Source organism: Chlamydotis macqueenii, chromosome 2, assembly GCF_036417535.1.
Source record: "Chlamydotis macqueenii isolate bChlMac1 chromosome 2, bChlMac1.mat, whole genome shotgun sequence".
NCBI classification, from domain to species: Eukaryota; Metazoa; Chordata; class Aves; order Otidiformes; family Otididae; genus Chlamydotis; species Chlamydotis macqueenii.
The window spans coordinates 71,638,482-71,662,188 of NC_141557.1; the positions used below are offsets into that span (position 1 = coordinate 71,638,482).

The window sequence follows — 23,707 nt, forward strand, 5'->3', positions numbered from 1 at the left end:
ACTGACCGCCCGCCCGCCCGCTCAGCCGCGCCTGCGCAGCGGGAAGGCGGGAAGCCCCGCACATGCGCACTGCACTGCGCGGCGGAGGACGCAGCTCTCACCTGGAGACGGAAAGAGCAGTGCATGCGCGCGGAGGGCGGGCGGAGGGGAGATGTGCGTTACGGTCACGTGACCTCCCTACCGCCTCCCCGGCGGAGCCACGTCCGCGGCGGCAGGGGGGCGGGGCGGCTGGGGCGGGAGCGGCCCCGGATGGAGGCGGCCGCCATTTAGACAGCCCGCAGCGGCAGGCGCCGGGCCGGTGTGGGGGGTTTATCGGGTAGTTGCTGCCGTCGCCGGTCACCATGAGGCGCCTGTCGTCGCTGCTGTTGCTGGGCCTGCTCGCCTTCCCCACAGCCCTGCTGCTCGGGGGCGGCCCAGGTGAGAGCGGGCGGGTGAGGGGAGGCGAGCGGCCATCGCCGCCTTGGGGGCGGTAACGGCCGCCGAGGGAGCACGCGGCGGGCTGTCCGTGGCGATGCGGGGATGGAGGGGGAGCCCAGCGCCGCCTTCGCGGTTTTCCCGCCGAGGGGAAGGTGGTGGTGGTGGTGGCGGCGGGCGCTGTTCATTCATCGCCGCCATGCGTGGGCCTCCCCCGCCGCCCTGCACACGTGTGCCGCCGGGGCTGCCTTCGGCGGCCCGGGACGGGGCTCCGGTGCCTGGTTCTGTCCCTGTGGGGTGCGGGTTGTGCCCCCGCCGGGGTGTGAGCCCCTCCGGGCAGGGTTGGGCTCCAGCCTTCCGCCTCTCCGGCGGGGCGAACCGCATTTTGCGGTGTCAGGCAGGGCACCACTGTCCCGCTTAAAAAAAAAAAAACACACACAAAAACCAGCACTTGAAGTTGGTAGCGACGGGTTCATCTTTTTCTCCCGCTCTCGAGCGGTGCTGGCTTTTACGGTGAATCTGTAGCAGACGCGCTGGCTGTCAGCCTGCCTGCCCATCTCGCCTCCCTCCACCCCCCGAGTGTCCTTCACATCGCCGAGCGCTGATCTCTGTTTACACTGCAGCGTTATCTGATTCACCATCTGAAAATTGTTTTCTTACTAGTAAGTCTGGAAAGACAGCAGGGCAGCCATCTCAGCTGGCTCTTCTAGTGGGCTGCAGCACATGCTGGATGTTAGCTCTCCTTTCCCGCTACTGCCACATCATCAGCCCTTCTGACATCCATTGAAAAGACTATAAATTAGAGGTCTGAGAGAATATGCTAACGCAGTTGCTTCTGAAGAATGCCTAAAACCTACCCGTAACCTATTCAGATACAAAGGTTTTAATTAAAAAAAAAATCTGTATTTATAGACTTACAAGTTTAAAACTTCAGCAAATAAAATCACTGTAAGTAGTGTTAGGTTAAGTATTGCATGTGGTTGAGCAAAAGTCTTTGAGTGTACCTCCTAAAGACACTTAAAAGGGCAGATTGTATTTGGTTTTTCTAGCTCTCACTGACAATTTTGATGTCCTTGGGTATACTTCTGCTCAAGGATTCTTATTCCCTGTGAAAGTTTTTCAATATTTATTTGAAATGTGTACTCAGAGCAGTGAGAGTTTTTTCCAAGCTTGCGTAAATCATTCATTCATTTCTACTCTCTCATTTTTTGAAAATTAGCTTTATTTAAAAAAGTGTAGTTTTGTGTATATTTTTTAAAAGTTCTCAGCCTAGCCTGCATGTGCTCTAACCTGCAAACAGATAGAACTTTGTCCTGTTGCTGCTATTTGTATTAATCGTATCTACCTAGTGTTTGAATGTATGAGACTCGGCTCCGTGAAAGCAAAGAGGCAATGAACTATCTGACTGTACTTGTCTTGGAGCCTTGCTGTGAACGCATGCTCTACATAAGGTTTATTTTCTGACTAGCGTTGTGGTTCTGTTGAACATATGGATACCGTAGTGTATGATACTGAGGAGGTCACATCCAAAAAGACTATATCTTAAAACTTGAATGAAAGTAAGCGCAAAAATAATAGCTTTTTAACTATGTGTGAAGGTGTAGTGTTCTGATACCAGCAGATGAAAAGGACATACTAATCATTTATTAGACTTACTAGTCTTAGAAAAAAAAGTACTTGCTAAGTTAATTTCTTGGCAGTAGCAATGTCTTCATTTTCACATTTGTAATGACAAAACAAAATACAAATATTTTGATACCTTAACATATTCAGAAATTAAACAATAGGGCAAATTGGTTTTGCGCTCTGCAAATTTAAGCATTGCTGTGTGAATGCTGAATTTGTTATCTAGCTGTAAATTTTCTGGTTTTGAACTTACTGGCACATAAATGAGTAGTTCAGAAAGTTACTAGAGAAGGAAAAAGACTGAAAGATCACCACAGGCAATAGTTTGAATGTGAGTTTTACAGCTGAGGCTTCAAAATGCTGTATTTGATGCGTTTGACAGATTTTTAAGAAAATTTTCAAATATTAGTTTGAAAATTGTACTACAATGTCAGTTTTCTGTTGATTAACTAGCCATTGAAAAGGCTTTCTTGTATTTATGTTTTGTTTTGGTAGGTTCAGGTTTATTAGTTGCAGCTCAAGATGCTACAGAAGATGAGGAAGCTGTGGAAGATACCATAGTTGAAGATGAAGACGATGAAGCTGAAGTGGAAGAAGATGAACCAACAGACTTGGTAATTGTACATGAATGTTAATTCATAAGTATGAGCTTGAAGCTAGATAGTTTGGATATACTTAAATGCAAGTTTAATAGCATTGCTGTTTTCAAAGTCTCCAATCTCCAATGATGTCTTGAAGTCTACAGTCAAACTTGTATTCCATTTGAATTTCCTGAAAGATTTATTTTCTTCCTGAATTACCAGTTGAAAAAACACATGAAAACAGACTGATTTCTGACTGCAGAAACTGCAGTTCACAAAAAAGAACACCAAGTGAGAGAACCAGATTCTCGCAGGAGCCCCTTGTAGCTCTTTTCCGGCTTAGCTGCATCTCAGTAAACTGGGAAGGGCATAGGGGTATAGGACTACTTCATTCTGGCTTTTTTTGGTGTTGATTTTCAAGGGGCAATGCAATCTTAGTTTGTAGTTAAGCTTAATATTAGTTCTGAAAACCTTATTTTTGCAGCCTGTTTTTGCTTACTACATTCCCAGTCTCTGACACTTGTTGCAGGGTATGCCTGTTATATCAGCGTTTGTATTGCTGTTCAGGGTCACTTGTTTCAGCTCGACAAAGTGAAATATTTTACATAGTTATGTGATCTGCTTGAGGCAGTGGAGCTTTAGGCTTGCTAAACACTTAGTATACTTAAACTGGTACAAAAGTTTCTCAAATTTCTGGTGTAAAGATAGAAAGTTTGGGACATTATTAGGAGGAGAAGACATGCATAATAAAAATGGAGACCTGGTAAGCTATTCTTTGATTCTAATAGGTTTTTACTGATGTTGGTAAGTTGGTGAGCAACTAGCTTTGCTAAGTGATAGAAGGTATTCTAGATATTCAGTACTGATAGAGTATTATTAAATAAACTTTTGAATGTAATTTGCTTTTAATAAATAGTCTGACTCGAGTAGAAAATGTTACACTTTCTAGGCAGTTTCTTCTATTTCCCGCTGAAGTAGAAGTCAGTTTTGCCGAGCGTCTTGAAATCGAGATTCTAGATTCTCAGTTCTGGTTCATGGCTTCCTTAGATCATGGTACATGTGCAACTGATCCAGTATGCTGTCCACTGCTTCAGGTGGTGGTTTAAGCAGCAAAATCAAATGATCTAATAAACTTGCAAGCAGTTAGTTCAGACAGTTCAAAATGGGATCAGCCTTGTTTTTATTTGCTGGAGGAGGTGGTGATCCTATGATTGCCATGTGGAAAATAAGCCCATAATGCTTGCATTTGCCAAATTAAAAAATGAATCATCACAAAGGTGAGCTTGAACAAGTGAATCCACAAACTTATTTAGTTCCAGTAGCCTAACCCGTTTGAGGTATACATAACACTTAACTAATTAAAACTGAATAGAAAGCTTCTATAAACACTCTCTGTAGTGAAAGTAACTTTCATTTGCCTTAGGTTGTCTATAATTTTGGAAATACTTGCTTTCTGAATAGAAATAGGTTAGATGTGATCACTTAACATCCAGATTCTATCATTTTCCTTCCACCCCCAAACAGAGACCATACTGTTGCTTTCTGATAAGAAACCTTTCAATACAGCTAAATGCAGCTGAGATTAGTCACTGCGTCAAATACAACAAGTTGAAGGATAAATGCTGAAAATGATGCTAGTTGAATCTAGAGAAAGAACGGGCTATGTGCTAATCCTGCAAGAGCAGGAATTGATGCTAATTGCTTACTATTGTTGCATGCTTTGACACCTGGGATTCTCATGAAACAAGCATGGTCTTTGCTTCACTGTTCATTATAGGATTTTACAAAAAAGTCTCTTGTCTTAGACAGAAGAAAAAGAGGAAGAAGACTTGTCAGGAGAACCTAAAGCCTCACCTAGTGCTGATACAACCATCTTGTTTGTGAAAGGTGAAGGTAAGAGTACTATGCTAATCTATCATTTTATTCACTGTTGCTTAGACTATATCAATGTCTGCATAAAACAGTGAAGCTTTGAAAAACCAGAATTTTAGACACTACCTATTTATATAAACAGGCTCAGTATGAAATTTCTAATGGCTGAATATTTTTTGTTTTAGACTTTCCAGCGAACAACATTGTAAAATTCCTGGTGGGCTTCACCAATAAGGGTACAGAGGATTTCATTGTTGAGTCTCTTGATGCTTCTTTCCGGTATCCTCAAGACTATCAGTTTTATATCCAGAACTTCACAGCTCTCACTCTGAATACAGTAGTTCCTCCACAGAGACAAGCCACGTTTGAGTACTCCTTCATCCCTGCTGAGCCTATGGGTGGTCGTCCTTTTGGACTAGTGATCAATCTCAACTACAGAGATGTAAATGTAAGCTTGATGTGGTAATTCACTTTAATCTTTCTAGTTGGTGTGGAAATGTCAGGAGGGAACTGCTTAGTCAAGTTACTGCCTCTTCAGACAGTGAATGAATGTCTTTGTGATTTTTAAGCAAATCAGTAGATAGAGAAGCACAGTAAGCAACCACCTACATGTTTCACAATAGCCCCAATGTACATTTAGTTCTGTATATGTTAGACTTGAGAGTATGTCAGCAGTGTAAGCTAGAATGCCTTAGAACTGTGTAGTAGTGGACTGTATTCATTAAAAACAAAACAAAAAAAACCCTAAAGCTTTCTTTAGTTAAGTTTCACTGTGCTTTTCAGATAGCGCTTTGCTAACAAACTTAACTATTGGCCTGAATCCCATCTGCAAACTTGTCTGTGAGCAAATAAATGACCAGTAGTTGTAATCTGAGGGAAGACTATCCAAAAGCATAGATGGGGATTAAAGCAGGGAATTCTTTTCTCTTTTAGTGCAGGTCAAAGTTTAACAGGTTTCTGTACCTTTGTGGTTTGATCTGATAAGAACCCTTTCTATGTAATACCTCACGTTCTAGGGAATAAGATCTTCAGGGCTAGATGTGACTTTCTTGCTAGTATCAAGACTGTTCTGTGTACTTACTCCAAAAAGTTTGTGCTTTTATACATTGAGGCAAACTTGCACTGCTTATAAAGTCTTGTGCAGGAGTTACTCCTTTCTTTCTGGAGTTTTTCCAAGAACATGGAAAAAGAGATAAACATTTGTGCATGTGTTCAAGAGGTGACTTTTAAATGTCATGTGGGAACTGTTACAGGGCAATGTGTTTCAAGATGCTGTCTTCAATCAAACTGTTACAATCATTGAAAAAGAAGATGGGCTGGATGGAGAAACGTAAGGAGCCTGGAGATCCAAGTTTAGTTGGTATACTGGTAGAACAGGCTATTGATGGGGCCATTTTATTGAATGTTAGGTCTACTGTGTTTTGCTGATGTTGTAACAGGCATTTGACTTGTACAATGTTGGTAGACTAAAAATATGAAGTTTCCCCAAATTAAGATCTGTATTAATACTGGGGATCTTCAGGATTGGTGCTATGTCCATGAACAGTTTACACATCTGCTTTAGTTCAGAGTTCTTAAGCCTAGAATAGAACCTGGTATTATACAGATACATAGCATTTCAAAGCTCTCAAGCTTTTGTTATGCTACTGTGCTTTTTCCTAAGAGTTAAAAATGCAGAAGGTCTGCAGTATTTAGCTCTGGGTTCCGTTATGAAGACTGAAGTAACTTGCTTCTGGAGGACTCAGTATAATCCAAAACTATGTAAACTGAAAGATATATTTGGAGTAACTCAGACTTTGGAGGAACTCAGCCTCATTCTTTGCACTAACCTCTATCTGTGGCAGGTACCTTTCAGCAGTGTTATTCTCTATCTAAAAGACTAAGTACATCTGACGCATCTTATATTTTGCAAACATATGCTGTGCTGATACGCTTTTAAGAATTGTAACACTGGAATGGAATTCTAAGAGAACCTGTGAGGTTAAAAAAAAAAAAAAAGGAAAAATCTTCAGAAATAGTTGTAGACAACGCTGAATATTTGAGTTATCCTGCCACAGGTAGAAACTATCTGCTAAGTAAGCTTCCATTTAAAAAAAAATCAGCCAAAAGAAATGGCTGTTGCATGAATTTGTATTTCTCAAATATGATAGCATAAATGAAAGAATAATTTGTCACAATAAAATGTGTGATACTCTGATAAAGGAGCTTTCAAAAGAATTCAAATTATCAGAACCAGTTTGACTTAATGTCCTGTGAATAGGTAATTACCCTAAAACAAGAGTGTTCAGTTAAGTCTCTTCTGTAGTTTAACTCTGTAATTTCCTTTGTCGTAAATCTGAGCCAAGATGTTCAACTTGGAATAGATTCTTTACCTGTAAACTCTTGCCTGCTCCCCAAATTAATTTTAGATATAATTAATGTTCACCTCTTGCTAAGTATCAACAGGTATTTTGGGTAGAATTCTTTGAAACAAACTAAAATGCGCAGATTTAAATTATCGTTTGCATTGGTAGAACTCTTAACTGTGGAGCACAGAGCAAGAGAAGCAAGGCCTTTCAAAGCCTTGTTGCCAGTAAATTAGTATTCTAGCTGCACTTGCTTTGCAGTAGTGTACTAAAAGAGTATAAGTTTCAGATTAATTTTTCTCCACCTACCCCATACAAAAGTTCTTGGGAAAGATCAAGTGGACACGTGGCCAAAACTACGCTTAATTTCTATGCCTCTTTGTAAACTCTCTTGAACACTTAAGATAAAAAGTTAATGGTTTCTTAAACTGTTTTTTAAAGGATCTTCATGTACATGTTCCTTGCTGGACTTGGTCTACTTGTCATTGTTGGCCTGCATCAGTTACTAGAATCTAGGAAGGTGGGTAGTGTATTTTGTCTTTGTATTTGTTAATATAGGACCTTACGGGTATCAAAAGGAAGCAATTCAGTAATTTCTTCTGGCATACAATGGTAGACTTAGAACTTTATAAGATTTACTTTTAGAACTAAGACCTTAAAGCTCATTGGGAAAACAAGGGAGTTTGGTTTTTTTTAAAAGAAGTTCATAATTGGAGACATTTAGATTGCTTACCTGATACTCTTTGGGTCTGCTCTTTGCCACCACACTGAAGTGGTTGAATTAGAAACTTTGATTCCTTCCAGTCACTGAATGTGTGTAGCTACTGATTCAATACTTACTGGATAGATTATTTTTTTTTTTCCTTGTTTCTAGGGAAATATTTCTCTATTTCTGTCTATTTAATCTAGGTCAAGCTTTGGGGAAAACAGCTGTCTAGTTCTTTATTTAGTTCTTATCAGTGCTTTGCCATAATGTTGATTAGGGCTTTCGGGATTCCATTTATAAAGATGTAACAGCTAAAGGTTTGTCCATGTAAGTGGTCGGGCAAGTAAAAGCTGTTGACAGCTTAAGTCTCATCTGCATGCAATGCATGGGTTATGTCTTTGTGTGGTCTGGCTTACGATCCTTCTGAAGTAGCTTCCCTTAGGAGGAAGTATGGAATGATTGTTGTGCTTTAAAATCTATTTTGCAAGGTGACATAGGGGAATATTGTGCTAATCCAAGTAAGTATAATGAAAACAATCATCACAAAGTTTGATTAGTCATCAGCCATTTTTTGTAACAGATATAATGAACTTGCCCAGGTGTGCATGATGTCTTGATATCTCTGAGTGGAATAATTATTGTGAGGCATTAGAAGTGGTAATGCCAAGCTTAGGTGAATAAATTGCTAATGGTAAAGACAGCTAAAGCTAAGCTACAAAGACAGCTTCACACATTGACTAACCTTAAGTTTGTCTCTTGGTGAAATAATTGCAATTTATTAAATATAAGATTATTAGTTATTTCTAATACTTGTGCTATCAGAACTTAATGGAAAGAAAAAACTTTTTCTAATTTTCAGAGGAAAAGACCAGTACAGAAAGTAGAGATGGGAACATCAAATCAGAATGATGTTGATATGAGCTGGATTCCCCAAGAAACTTTAAATCAAATAAGTAAGTACTTTGTCTTCCCCAAACTTAACCTGTTATTTGTAACTGAATAAGTAGCTGATACTAATTTCTCTGATCAGCATACATCTCTTCTAGGGAATAAAAAGTTGTCTAAAGCACCGTGCTTAATGATTAGACTCTTGTGTTAATGGCTTGTTCTTGTATAGAACAAACTTGACGGGTTGATACAATAATGGCTATCAGTGACTTCTACAGTTTGTTCTGTAGACTCTTTTTCAGCAGTGTAAAACCTCTACCCAAAACCTGGATCACAAAAGGTGTTCAAGTATCTATAATCTCGAAGTTTCTGTAAGTTGTTTGGAAGTTTACCTATAGAACAAAGCTTTAAATGAGCATTGGAAGTATGTATTAACTAAAAGCCACATTAAGACTTGGCATTGATGTCCTTCACAAGTCCAAAATTGCCAAGTTCTACTTGATATCTGAAATGCCAACAATAAACCAAATATCTGATTTCTTTAGACCATTTGTTTGTTTGTGGATATTTCTAACTTCTCTTGCTGTTTCTTCTGTTTTGCTTTCCCATGGCTTCAGTGCAGAGTAGAAGAGGTGAGGCAAAGTCTGGTCATCTGAAGATGAATTGATTAATATGTTGTCTGTGTGATAATTAGGCTGGATAGAAATACAGCTTCCTGCATGCAGTGAATGGTGATGTAGCATGAGCAGTGAAAGATTACAGAACAGATGCACACAACAGCACAAATGCATTTTAAATACATATAAACTTACATTTTTATATATTGTAAATATCTGTGTATGTGTATTATTTCTGCTTATATTATAGTAAAGTAGCATGTCAGGAGAATATTGCAGAAGTACTGTTATCTCCTCTAACAGTTCCCAGAACCCTTTCTCTAAAATGCAGATGTGTATCATGCCTTCCCTGCTACCTTGGTGTAGTGTCAAGCTGTTGTTACAGTGAGGGAGGTAGAGGACTCATCATGACTGGTGTGCATCTTGTTTCAGTGAGAAACAAACCTTGGCTTTGAATATAATAGCTTAATAGTCAGGGTTATCTTCCTGGGTCTTCCTTATGCCAGGTGAACTATCACCAGTAGCCTTGGCTGGTGTGAGGTGAGGTAGCCTCACTTAAATCAGTGCATCCTAGACAAGAGAATTGCTTTGAAAACCATTTGCAGGAACTGCCTTTTTTTTTAAAAAGACTCCTATTTTGATGAAACAAGCATATTCTGAGTGGTATTAAAGAAGGAGTCTGACAGCTTTACAGTGTGGAAGGGTTAGAGGCCTTAGTTCTGACGTAAAGTTGTGCCACGAGTTGATGACTTCACTTTTTTGATGCCTTCAGCCTTTTTACCTGTATGTATATTGCATAGAGATAAGGACTGGTGTTTTACTTCTGAAAAATGTAAACTTTCCTGTAAAGTGTCTTCTGTGAGACAAAAGAATGACAGTGTAAGATCTAGGCATAGGAATTTGAAAAGCATCAATCTAATAAGAAAGACTGAAGCTCTAAATGCTATTTTTTTCCAACAAGCAAGCTGTCTTTTAAATGGTTTCAGATCCTGGCAACGTTTGGGTTCTGTCTCCCATCTCTTTCTTGAGCTAAATAGGTATTCATATCTTCATACCTGCAGTCTAGGAAGAACTGATGTTTAGGTTCTTAATTGTGCTTTTTTTCAGCTCCAGGTCAGTTTTAATCCTTTGAAAGACCTTCAAGGTCCTCAGAGGTTCTTGACCATTTTATTATTGGAAGACACTTCATACTGTACTGATTGGCTTGTAATGGCATGATGGCTTCTCCTTGTATTTGCACCTACTCTAATGAGTGAAATTATTGGAAATAGTTCTAAGTCAACAGATACACTTAGCAATCACTTCAGCACTTCCTTCATACAAAGTATTGTAGCTTCTCTACCGTATTACAAGGATTGAACGTTCTATCTAAAGGACAATTATAGGTCTTTTGTAAAGTCTTAAATGTAAGATGATGCTTCTGGTGTTCCGTGATCACACAGCTAAAGCTGGGTGGCTTGTCTGTGTGGGTTATCTGATTACAAAGTGACATCTTCATAGGCAAATGTGGGTGCTTCCTGGAAAAGTGTATTTTTTTTCATAACCAAAAAATACTTACCTTCTGTATCTTCTGCTGTTAATCTGTGTGAATGTGGAAATATTTAATGGTAGACAGAGCTGGCTAAAGGAAAGTCAGTCACGTTGTTCAGGCAGGTAAAATCAAACCAGTAATGATCAAAATAAGTCATTAATTTTCTAAAAGTGTAATTATTGAAGGTGAAGCATAGCAGAGCATGCAGTTCCATCGGGAGATGGTGTGGGGTTTGGATTTTTGGGGGTTTTTTTTGGTTGGTTTGTTTGGTTGGTTTTGGGTTTTTTTTTGCATTTTTAGTAACTGGGAAATTGAACAACCCTCACCCTGGAGTTGCATGTTGCAGAATAAGAGCATTCTGGTTTTGTTACCTTTTATTTAGGATGTCGATAGTTTAAAAAGCATTAACAAGTTGTTTGAACTGGCTTCTCTGTAGTGATGCATTGCACTAGAAGGGCAGTTTGGCTAGTGTTTGGGAGGGAGAAAAATACATGGTTATATAATGTCTGATCTGAAGTAGCTGTAGCAGTTGATGCAACAATCTTTTCTTTCTTTTTTTTTTTTTTTTTTTTTTAATCTAGATAAAGCTTCACCGAGGAGGTTGCCCTACAAGAGGGCACAGAAGAGATCAGTGGGCTCTGATGAGTAAATGTTAACTAGTACAACGGTTGAATCTTTACTAATCCTGCCTGTTTGGGTTTTTTGGATTGGAGTAGTGCAGAGAATCCATATCACCATAAGGAAAATACTGCTAAACATTTGGACTGAACAGATTAACTGAATGGTGTTAATATTACTGAAAATGCACTTCTCTCTTTTTTTTTTTTTTTTTTTAATTGTTGGGGGGGGGGGGGGGGGGGGAGGTGGTCATTAAGATTTGTGCCTGCGTGTGTAAGCAGTTGGTCTTAACAGAACCACGTTACCTGAAATGTGCCTTTAGAGTTCTCTGTAATGCCGGCTTGTCATCTGTACGCTGTCTTTGAAGGATTTTTCTCCTCCCCTTAATCTGAATGTCTAGTGACGTAATCTGTCTTGATTGTATCGCATCTGTATCAATCTGTATGCATTTTCTTTTTCAGTAATGAACTTTATTCTCTACAGTGTGCACACACTGGAGTTTGTGTGTGTGACCTGTTTCAGTGGCAAGGCACTGATCATCAAGACTTCTGCATAGTTTGCATTCTAAAGGCACAATTGGGTATAGCTGCTCGTAGTGGTAGATGTTTTGCTGCTGTTTTGTTCTGGGCATGCAGTAACTTAAAAACCTGAACTTATCTGCATAAATGTTAGGAAGACTCTTACACAGCAGCAGAATTTGTGAAGCATGGAATTTGTGTGCTGAATTGGTATTACTACATAAATTTTTTTTTTATACCCAACTTGTTAAATGGTTAGTTATTGAGTCGTGCCAGCAGCTTAGGTATTTTGATTGAGTGGTAGCTCTGCAATGTTTACTCAAGGAATTATTCAATAAGCCAGAACAACTCTTCAGTAAGTTCTTGGTTCTCTCACAAAAACTAGAATGTCATATTTATCAAAATGTGGACTTTTCCTAAAGCTTTACACAGGGCGAGAACTTTGCATTTACTGTACACACTTGAAACTGACTGAAAAACTGTTGGCTTCAAATAATCTTTTAAAATGACAAGCTATTTAATTGACCCTTTGCAGTTTTTAAATCTCAAAGATCTTTCCATTGGTCTGAGTTACTTTTTTTAATCACCCTGTCTTTCCTACTAATGATACAGATGCATATCCATTATTAACTACGTGTTCGTTCAGTACTAAAGCAGAAAAGCTACATGCAATCAAAATGGGATTTCCTTTTGAAGCAAGCACAGCTTGCTCGATTACCAGGTATTGATCCATACCCATCGCATTCAGGAATTTGACAGTAAAAAGAGCAGATAATGCAGAGTGTCAATTTGCTGCCACTCAGGCACTCAGACAACAATTGTTTGCATCTCAGCTGCATTTCTGTCTATGTCTGAAGGTTATCTGGAAGCCTGTTGAGTTCAGGAAGGGGTATTGACTTGACACCTCTGTTTTCTTACTTTCCTCCCCTTTCTGATCCCCACATGTGAAAGTGCTCTTCTAGATCTACACTTGTTCTGCAGGGACTGAGCTTCTGAGCCAATGAGTGCTGAACAATACTTGCAAGTCATGTCATAGCATGTTTGAAGCATCTGAGCTCTGAAACTACCTGTAGTGGCACTATTTTACTATACACTGTGCCAGAATGACCTGTGAAGATGTTCTTGACTCATCTTGCTACGGAAAATACAAGAATAGGAAAAGCAACCTCAAAGATGGTTTGTTCCACTCACTGATAATATAGCTAGCCCAGGCAGAATATTTCTAAGGTTGCTGAATCGTTATACAGATCATTTAGCAAACAGTTGAACGCTACCTTTGTAAGAGGTGTCTCCACTCAAATTGTGTGGAACAACTTTGTTTGCCTTCAGTGATGTAACCTGACCGGCTCTGTGGTAAGTTTATGGGCTTACATTCAAGCTTGCATTGATTCAACAGACTGTTTATGTATTAAATGCTTTGTATACTAAATCTCTATAGCTGTCGCAGCATCTGATGTACTAAACTTCTAAGCTTCCTGTGTTGGATTATGTCTCTAACCTGAAATCAAGAGGGCAAGAGGGCTGTGGGTTTTGGTTGGTTGGGTTTTTTGTTTTGTTCCCCCCCCCCCCCCCCCCCCACCTTCTGGTGATAAGTAATCTTAAACTGTATACTCTTAATTCTTCCCAAGATGGGACAGTACTTGTTTGAGGGGGCAATAATGAGAGCTGCTCTTGATGCAGTTGTACTCAGGAAAAGAGACAAAGGATCAGAACAGAGGATATGAATTTGTAATATCTTAGTTTTATTTGTTCAGATAAGTAGTTCAGACCTTACTGATTGAGTTCTTGGAGCAAGTTAGGCCTTTGCACTGACCAGAACTTAAAAGAGGCTTAAAAGATGGACCAAAGCACTGTACAAATAAATAAGTATTTGAAGGTTTCAGCTTACTTCTCTGCACTCAGTGGTTAACATCCAAATGCTTAAGTTCTAAAGCATGAAAGAAGCGAGGAGACAGTTTAGCAACTTGCATAGGAACTGGCAGTGGGAAGGTCCAGTTGTACCAAGACTTTCTGATCTGCAGCTTGGCGTTCTCTGTGGGTAGTTCACAGTAACTTTCTCAGCCAGAAACAGTTCCTAAGAGCGGTGACCTGCAGTCCGCTACTGCTCATGATAAATGAAGTAACAGTTTTTAATTCCTTGTTTGTTGTTAGTTTGCTGTAGTTGAAATTTAGCAGTAACGTTCTGGTGTGTAGTGGTAACTGAACTTTGGCGTATCTTACATTATTTCTAGCAAGTAAGCCAGTCGACTACACTCAGATTTCTTCAAATGGGAGAACATAGTTGTTGCTGTTTGCTGTTGGTTAATAACTTCTATTTTGGTACTTGAATTTTCTACTCAATTTTTAAACACATAGCTTAGTGTTACAGGTATGTTACTGGATATCATTATCAGCTGAGTAGGGTATAGTTTCATTGACTTTAAGATGGAAAAAGTAGCAATTCTACTTGTCTCTATGCTACCCCTTTCCATGTGGTAGCACAAGCATTTGTATATTCTAGCATTCTTACCAGCCTAGTTTTCAGCAAGCTTAAGACACAACTGCTCATGTGAGGCTGTGAGAAGAGGAGCAAGGACTGTGAAAGAATGCGGACTAGAGTCTCTTCCTTGCTAGTAAGATATGCTAAAACTGTTTTAGATGGCAAATAAACAATGGCCACTAGGACCACTATCAATTTCTTTCTCACAGCTCCTTAACTAATTTAAAAAATTGTGAAGACTTACTGAGTCTATACTTGAGGTAAGAAAAACTGCTTTAGAGTTCATGTCTACAGTGGTAGCAAAACATTAATTTAGCTGTGCCTGAACAGCATTTGGTACTTTCAGCCCTCTGTATGCTGTTGGCTTCATGACAGCAGTTCATTTTTTTTTTTTCCCCAGTATCATTTAATTTAAGAAAGAAATGTGGCTGCTGTCAGACTAAAGGACAAAGTATCTTTATTCTTCGTGTACAAAATAATGAAACTGTAAGCTGTGGGGATGAATGGAGCAAACTAGTGATGGCATTGTTTCTGCTTGTTTCAAGACAGTTTATGCTGAACACCTTCCTTGCCTTGGAATATATAAGCATCATTCAGTTCATTCCTGAAATGGCATGGTGCTGAACAAAATACTGTGGTTGAAAGCTCTGAATTCAGGGGAGCAGTAGGGAGGTCAAGTAGTAACATGGGCTGGTTGTCCTGTTTTTCAGCCTGCCTCGTGTACTGAGCAGCAGCTAAGAGTCTGTTCACTTTCCTTCTCCAGAGGGACAGTACCTACCTCATATGAGTCACACAAGGGCTGTTTTAGGAGTGTTTTGAAGTTATTTGAGACTTGCACAGTACACTTCCATGGAGACAGTACAACACAGAAGTAGTGTAACATGATGGTAACTACATACTCGTGTTAAACCAGTTTAATCCCCTCACTGAACAGAGTTTAGCAGCTTTACACTAAGACTTTTCTTAAATACACAGAGGAATTGCAATTAACTTAGAGGAGAGCAAAGCCAGAAAGATTTTCCAGTTTCTACAAGACTTTATAGGTGGGCTAAATATTTTTCTGCCACTTTTCCATTTATCTTTACATTTTCCCTGGGATTTTTTTTTAATCAAGTGATATAGATGATTGTATCTACACAATAATGAACAGCCAAATTAATAATGACTGATTGTTTTGGATTAAGTCCAGATTATGTACTGCAACTGAAATGTTAACATTTATGTTCTTAACTGCTGACTTTCATTTGTAAGTGAGATCAGATTTCTTGAAAACAGATGCAGGTTTTTTGTAAAGTAAATTTGATTTTTTTTTTCCCCCCTTAGCTGTGTGTAGTGTTTTGTTGTTGTTTTTTTTTTTTTTTTTTCATAAATAAAGCATGAGTATGGCACCAAAAAGCCTGAGTGGGATGCTGGTGCTCTTCTCTTTGATAAGCAACCTGTAGTAGCAGATATGCAAAAAGTGAAAACATGCTGTTCTTAAAAAGCTGCTTTTCTACAAGTGTATTTGGAATGGGAATAATAGTGAGGAAGTATTCTGTGATGTTTTGGACAATGGACTAATACTAAGATTAAAATTCTTTATAAGAATAAGGGAGGGCCCTGGAAAATGTTCAGTAAATTGTTGTAATTCTCATCTGTTAAAGCTGAGCCATGGTCCCCTACATTTCTAGAAAGAATAACCTATTGTTAAACTGCAAGCAGTGTGAAAAGGACCTGTTAAGATGCTTAAAAGGCTGCTGAAGCAGAAGGCTATAACAAGGCCAAAATCTCTTTGGCTCTGTAGTGCATGCCATTGTCTGACCAAGCAAACAATATTTCAGGCAGTAATACTGAAGGTAGTAGTTCAAACACGTGTACTGTATCCAAACAGAAGAAGGTAAGACTTGCTGGGGGAAAAAAAGCTACCAAAAGCAAAACAGAAATGGCTTAAAAATGCTGAGACTCCTGTATTTGTGAACTACATCTGTGGATAAATAAGTGAAAACTTTAAAAATGAATTAAGATTTATTTTTAGCTTTCAGAGAACATAAAAAGAGCTCTCAGATTTGATGTCTGCCTCATCTTTCCCTGAAAAGATAAGAGATTTTTGAGACTTCATATTGGTCTGTTCTTTTTAAACCAGTCATTGCAGTCTTAATTTCTGCTGTCTTTCTGTCCCCTCATGTTAGTAGTCTTGATTACAAGTTTATATTAACCAAGATGCAGCAGAACTTCATCATTGCAACATTCCAGTCCCTTAACTGGTGAGGGAAAACTGAAGTGTAACCTGTCTTTCCTCATGATTTTTGGTCTGTTTGGTTTATATGGAAACCACAGCTTGTCCTGCTTTCACTGAGTTTTTCCAGTGCCACTTAAGCTGAAGTTTTGCAATGTGAATTTAAGAGCTGGCTTTTTCACATAGTGAAGAGAATACTTGAAGTTAATGTGTATATAGCCACACAAGCATCTGAACAAGAGAAATTTTCAAGATAACCTGGGTGTATATTTTAGTAAAACAGATACAGTCCTGTCCTACAGGGCCTGGGTGGAGCTAGACAGTCTAGTTTTCATTCAGATGAAGCTGCATTGGTGGACCCTGTGTGATTAAAGCATTTACCCTGCAGATAAAATACTAGGTTCATGAGGTGGACACTATTACAGCCAGCAATACCAAAAGCTGCCAGCTGAGGGATCTCCCAAGCCCGTGACAGCTGCATCTCCTAACAGAGGAGCAACTTTAGTTCTTTCTCAAGGAGCAGCATCTAAATGGATGGGCTAGAGCAACTGTGTCTGGCCTTTCTTAATCGTTCTTTGCCATATCTTGGTCACTGAAGGAAGCCTGAGTGCTGTATTTTTCTGTGACTTTAAGAAAATAATTGACAATGTGAAACTTAACATTTGATGACTATCATATACAGTATGGCAAACATTGTCACCAAAACAACAGGTTATCGTTAGAAGCAAGTGTAAATACCTTAACAAACCTGATCATGAAGTCGTTTATATTTTCGTTTTAGCTAGCATTTAAGAATCAGTTAATACTTGGTTGGTTGTAATAGTGGCTCATTCATAGCAAGTGTAAGTATTTCTCGCAGCTGGAAATATCATTTTGCCCAACTACTCTTAACTGGTTGCTACTATAAGCAAACTGAAAACCAGGAAGCACATCTTGCTGTTAGGCACTACAGGAAAGGCGGTCTTTCAGAAAGAGAAAACAAATGGAACAGGATTTAGCTTGTATTCTAAAATCCATGCTACACGTACCACCTCCTTTCTGGTAGTCTGATAGGAGGTGATACTGCAGCATCACCACCCCCAAGTACAAGGTACCATGAGGGTGAAGTGCCAGGTACCAGTTGCAGTCACAGCCAGAGCAATCACTGACTTCACTCAGTACTGTTACTCCACACTCGTACAGGGCAAGACGTTCCCTCCAGGTCCCGTTGGGACTAAACTCCCTCTGCTCCCGTTAAAAGCATCTCACGGGGTGTCACTGCTCTGTTAGTTAGGTGCAGCACTCCATGTGCTTACTCCGGTTTTCCTTTAGTGACAGTACCCCAGGCCCATCACCCCGTCATTGCCGAATGATGAATTGGTAGAATTGCACCAATTTTTGCTGAATTGGTAGAGTTGCACCAAAACAGATGTCCCTGATTCACTGCAGTGTTAGCAAGTACAGGCCACCAAGGATCTGTTGACAAACTGCAAAACATCCCACAGCTGCAGTTCAGTACAACACTGCCACAAGCGACCCTGGGAGGAGCTGCTATCACTTTTAATTCAGTGGTGTTCAAATTAAGTACCTTCATTTTTAAGCAGGTGGTCTACAGCTGCTAAAGGGAATATTTTGGTTCAGAAAAAACTTCAGAACTGTTTGCGAGAGGTGCATTCACCAAAAAGTAGTAACCTGATGCATTAAAACCAGCGCATGGCTCTGCGTCCTGTCCCAAAACGTATTACTGTGAGGTGCCCAGGTTGCTTGGTTCTCCAGCTCCCTTCCTTTCCCTTACCTACAACGCCAGCAAGTTTTTCTAACCAGCTTAGCGCCGATTCTGGGTAACAGGTCGCTGCACTAGAAGCCCTCTGCGGTTTCAGCTCCAAAAGATACTGGCAGATAACGATCTAGACAGGAGATCAAAAATCAAACTCGCTGTGTTGTGGCGCAGGCTTTTCACAGATTGCTGTGTACAGGCAGGCAGCTTGATACTTTGATTTTGTCCAGCTGTGGAGTATAATGGACCCGATCTATCTTGAAGGTAATGGATGCAATGGCGTTGAGTATCCTGCCACCAAAAAGGGATTCGCTGGCAAAGTGAGCCCATGTACGCGTATTTTATCCCACTCAGCAGCAGCAGCACATGAGATAGCACCTGTCCTCTCATCTTCTGCTCCCTCAGAGCCCCGTGCATCAAGCAGGGCTACGCTTCAGTGTAGTACACTTCAGGCAATGAAAAAGGTTACATTTTTTTTTGCAGCCAGGTTTTACCCAATCACTTTTCCCTTCCCAAGGACAGGTCACATGGTAAAGCTCAGACACTTGGGAGAAGTAGTTATTGCTCAAAGCAAGCCTACATCTCACAACTATCACTGCCATCACCCTGAAGTAAAACACAGCTACTTCTTTTGGGTGCAGACTCATTAAAAGTCAGATGCTGCTCATTTAAAACAAATCTAGTTCCAAATCTCAGCTGTGGGCATTCTCTGTACAGTCAGGTAACAGGAGGTGGGAGGAAAGGTTCACACATTGATTGCTTTAGTTACCCTGATGTAACCAAACTCGTTCCCGCACCCCCTCCTTGTCTGGGGCCAAGGGCTGCTCGCCCTGTGCGCGCACACACACTCACAGAGGACCATTTCTTTCCATACTCGCTGCAGAGAGGCAGGTTTTGCTGTTCCTCGTATCGCAGCTGCTCGGATCAGGCGTTATAGTGCAGCCACTGTCCCCTCTGGCTGACATTTTGTCCTAACCTTCGCACATTTTTGCAAGTAGCATGGCCACGCTCCCTCTGCGGTTACAGGCTAAAAATTACTGACGGAAAGTCAGCCCACAGCAGAGCTGGCCTTTACCACATTAACCTCTGCCCCTGAGATTATGAAAATAGATCAGGCCTTTCATGATGAAAAGTATTTTGTCCAGCAGACTTCTCGCTTATTTACAGCCTCCTATTAACCGATGTTCATAAACTGCTTCACGACCCTTTGCTGAAAGGTCCTAGAGAAGTTCAAACGCTTTCCCAACAGCGTGTCCCCAACGCCCATAGTCCAGGGTTTCCTCATACACTCCTGGCAGTTTTCCCTGCCAAATGAGAGATGAATCTGGCACAGGAGAAATAAACAACAAGCACGGCAAAGGAGAAAGCTATTTTCAGTTCCTACTACTCAGAGGATTGCTACAAGGTCTTCTACCGCATTACGCAGTGAGGTTCAGGGAGCCAGAGAAGTCTTCCCACTTACACATATGAAAAACCCCTGCTGCCTTTGAATGTGTTTGGGTTTTTTTTGAGAGGGGCTGAGAGGGCAGTTGAGAACTGAAAACAGGAGGCAATACTAGAATTTTTTTAAAGCCTCAGCAGTGCTTCTGAACTCCATCTGTACATAGTTTCAGCTCTATGGGGTGATTTCAGATGCATCCTGAAATGAGGGTATCCTGGCCCCTTAACTAGGGATACTCTGACACTTTTCATTTCCCTAGAGAATTCAATCAATTTTTTTCCTCTGAGGCATGACATTTAACACTGCAACACATGTCTGCAGATTACATGTCACTTACCTGAGGTGATACACGCAGCCAGCAACAGCAAGGCAGATATTCCTGTGTCCATTAGGCATCTCATTCTGTGCGGTGACCTGCCATCAGTCTGTCTTCCCTGCTTTCTTTCAGCAGGCCAACCTCCTCTGCCTCTCCCACTGTCTTTCTCACAGGTGTTAATCCACTTAATTTCTTTGGAGAAAAAAAAAAAAAAAAAGCAATCTTACTGGAAAAACAGTTTCATAAATACCTTTTTACAATACAGACTACTACTGCTGCTGCTTCAGCAGTGCACAAATGCAACACCATTCTCCTTGTCCACATCCCCTCCTTCACCACAGCCCTTGCTTTAAATAGGCCTCACCGCCCAGGTGAAGCCACTGAGGAGCCCTGGCAGCACACAGGGACGCTCTTGGCAGCCTTTGCGTCTGGAGGAGGTGCAGCTGGTGAGAGATCCTAAACCACCAAATAATTCTGCCCCAGAGTGCTACTCTCTGTGCTGCGCCCCTGCTTTGTCCTCTAATAAGTCCCAAGCAAACGTGCACACCACAGGACAAATGAGTCCATAACTTTTCATCAGACCAAGGGCACACACCACACACCAGTGTCTGACACCCACTCAACATGTAGGAGAAACACCTGGTGCTTAGTTGGTATAAATCATGCTTTCAGGACTGGTGAGAAGGGTTAAATCACCTAAAACTGCATTCCCAATAACACCATTCCCAGCTGTGGTGGCTAGGAAAGACACTAGCGTGGCTGTGTTGAGAAAGGCCAAGAGCTTCAAACTTGCTGAGTGCAAGTCCGTGGATCTGCAGGACACAGTTTAGGCTGTGGAGGGGGCTGCAGGGACAAGTGACTTTTCTTGCTGATGGTCCTACTTCAAAATAAGAGGAACAGGCTGTGACCGTATACCCCCTCAGCAGAGCTGTTGGCTCAGGAATCCCAGCTGTGCTCAACCTCCTGTCATTTTAGGACTATTTCCACTTTCTCCAATCCTGTGGCCCAGCATGGCACTAATTGCCTGAGACTAGGAAAATCCTGTGATCTGCCAGCAAATCTGCAGGTACCAGCAGTCACTGGTTTCCAGACAGTGACGACAATATGCTCCTTGGACATTTGTTTCCCCCTGTTCCTTGCATGTGCACGTGAGGACATGGAGCAAGGAGAGCAGCTCCAGTGTGGGGCTGGAGGTCAAACCCAGAAACTCCAGAGCACGCCCAGACTCCAAATTCCAGGGGCCACCACAGTGACGTGGTGGGGACCAAAACCCAGCCTCTTCCTTACTGCTGGTTTAGCTGTTGCAGCACAGGTGCAGGGAGCTCTCCCTGCGCAGGGGCTTGCAATGACTGCCAGGGAAAGGGATGAGAGAGGAAGAGCATTTGTTGCAGCTCCTAGGCTGTAGAACTCAAGTTACCTATGGCACCAGAAGATACTGCTGTGTTGTACAGGTTTTACTCACTTTCTGCCCTGATGTTGGCTGCTCAGGTACTCAGGTTCTGGGAAATGACAGTGCGGCCCATTTTTTTACGGTCCAGCAGTTAGAGATGTCCCGATTAAACAATCCAGTTCCTTTCTCCATCCTTCATTTTCCTGCATTATCAGAGTGGATGATAAAGGATGGTGCCTCTGAGACTGTTTGACATACAGAAAGTGCCAGTTATTCCCTGCTGGGTCTTGCGTCTCCCTTTTGCAGACAGTCCTAAGCCTCAAGGCTTCCAAAAGTGACATTTTCGGTCCCATCGTAACTCTACAGAAATGCCTGAAGACAAAGCCCTGTGTGATTCCCTGAACCAGAGGCTTGTGAACAGGGAAGGTTTCAAGTTAACTTTTGCCCCTTGCCTTCCTTGCTTGTTGAATTGTGACTGATCTAATTTTGTTTGAGAGATACTTTTTTTTTTTTTTTAACACAACAGGGCAAACCACTGTGTTAATAGCATCAACAGCAAATTGTTTCTCATTGTACTCACTTTCTGAAGATCTAAGTGTAGGTATACAGCCCATCTCCCATCTCCCAAATGCTGGGTCCTTTGTGACAGCTGGATAATAGCGAACAAATACTTTTATTCCTTTCTCTACCGGTTTGCATTTCAGCATCAGTCAATATGCAAAAGCTGCTCCAACCAGGGTCCACATCCTACTTTGGGACAGCCAGTTTTCACCAAGGTGTCCCAAACCAGCCCTCCTGCCCATCCCCATGGTCCACAGCCTACAGATTCAAAGAAAAAAAAAAAAAAAAAACAACACCCTCCTGGTGCCCCTCACCACCCAAGGCATCCCCATGGTGGCAGAGGACTTTGGTCTTCCCCAAACCCTAAATCTCTGGGGCAAGCATGTGGACTCCATGCCTGAGGCGCTGCTGTGAGACAGATCCACAACATGGGGGATGGTGCCCCTCTCTCCACCCATGTCAAGAATGAACTTGTGGCTTCACCTTTAAATACTACAGTGGAAAAAAAGGCTTTAGGGAATGAGGCAAGGAAGTAACAAGTTGGAGGGGGCACATGGAGACACCTCCCACCTCCCCATCCCTCTGTCAACCTGATGTTTCAGGCCAGCCCTAGCTGTCGCTGCCGCAGGAGTTAGTGCGGGGAGGAGTGGAGGAAGGAGGAGGGAGAGGGAAATGCCAACTAGGACCGAAGTTTGGCTGCCCCAGCAGGACTTTACCCTGTCGAAGTCAAGAAGAGCAGGGAAATTCCCAGCTCAGGGATGGTCACAAAGTTGGGCAGGAGAAAAGGGCTGGGTACACTAATTGCACCCTTCTATGGCCAAGAACCAAGCACTTTCTAGGCCGTGTATTTCATAAGTAATTAGTCATAATCACTTCTGAGCCACATAAACTCATCCAATTTGATTTTACACCTCATGAGAGGTGCCCACACCCTTTGGATATAAGTTTTCCCATCCGTCTCACAAAAGAAGAGGAGATTTGTGGGGCCAGTGGGTGGGAGAGGGAAGCAAGTTATTTTTCTGCAGGTTTTCTCCCTCAGAAATCTTGTTTCCACCCCTTCAGCCCACCCAGAGATAGTTCACAGAGCCCCAATTCATCAGATAATCCTTGGTTTGGGGCAGAGCTGGCTGACTGGCTGGTTTTATTTTAACCTGTCCCTGTTTGGCAGTGAGGGACCAAGTTCTCACCAGAGTGCTCTGGGGAATTTAAACCTCTGTGACAGGAGGCCAGAGGGAGGAAAGCAGCAGCCCGTTACCCTCCTAAGTGTGTCTCTCATTCTGAATCCGGTTCACTTCTCTACCAGGAAGAACCATCCCACCAGGACTTAGGAAGATGTGGATGCTTCAGCTTCGCTGCAAATCCCTGGCCTCCAGAACTGGACAGGCAACTCAGATGGTTCTTCGGCTGACTGTCCCGTGAAAAATGTTTTATTTATAGGAAAGCATATAAAATGCAGCTAAGGAGGCTCCAACAAGCTAAACCAAAGGATTTCTCTCTTCTGACACATGCACGTGGCTTTCAAACACGTCCTAAATATTTAACAGCCATACACATTTATGTAAAAATAAAACTATGGTGGCAGAAACCTACTTTGTTTATACAGAAAATGACTGATCTACTGTTAATCACCACAACATGCCAGAAGGATGCTCACTTATGTGATCACGGGGCTACAGTTAACAAAAAAAAAAAAAAAAGAAAAAGAGAGAGAGAGAGACTCCTGACCCGACACCTGTGCAGGAAAATCAGCACCAAAGTACTTTCCTGCTGTCTTTGGTTGCTCCGTTATGGAACCGCACCGAGAGAAAAGCACTGTATCAAAGGGGCTCGACT

At 41.5% G+C, this 23,707-nt stretch overlaps 1 protein-coding gene across 4 annotated transcripts; it reads left to right on the forward strand.

The window, feature by feature from the left end:
• Nucleotides 1-240: 240 nt before the first annotated feature.
• Nucleotides 241-23,577, forward strand: SSR1 (signal sequence receptor subunit 1). 4 transcript variants are annotated; one of them, XM_086740244.1, is made up of 9 exons: nt 241-417; nt 2,536-2,654; nt 4,427-4,514; nt 4,679-4,941; nt 5,747-5,823; nt 7,280-7,358; nt 8,404-8,497; nt 11,162-14,016; nt 23,178-23,577. In XM_086740244.1, the coding sequence occupies exons 1-8, from the start codon at nt 342-344 to the stop codon at nt 11,227-11,229; spliced, it is 864 nt and encodes a 287-aa protein (XP_086596370.1). In that variant the 5' UTR covers nt 241-341; the 3' UTR covers nt 11,230-14,016; nt 23,178-23,577. The 4 variants fall into 4 exon arrangements, with proteins under 4 accessions (XP_086596370.1, XP_086596371.1, XP_086596372.1 ...); XM_086740245.1 differs by having other exon boundaries at nt 11,162-13,069; XM_086740246.1 differs by having other exon boundaries at nt 11,162-12,437.
• Nucleotides 23,578-23,707: the final 130 nt, after the last annotated feature.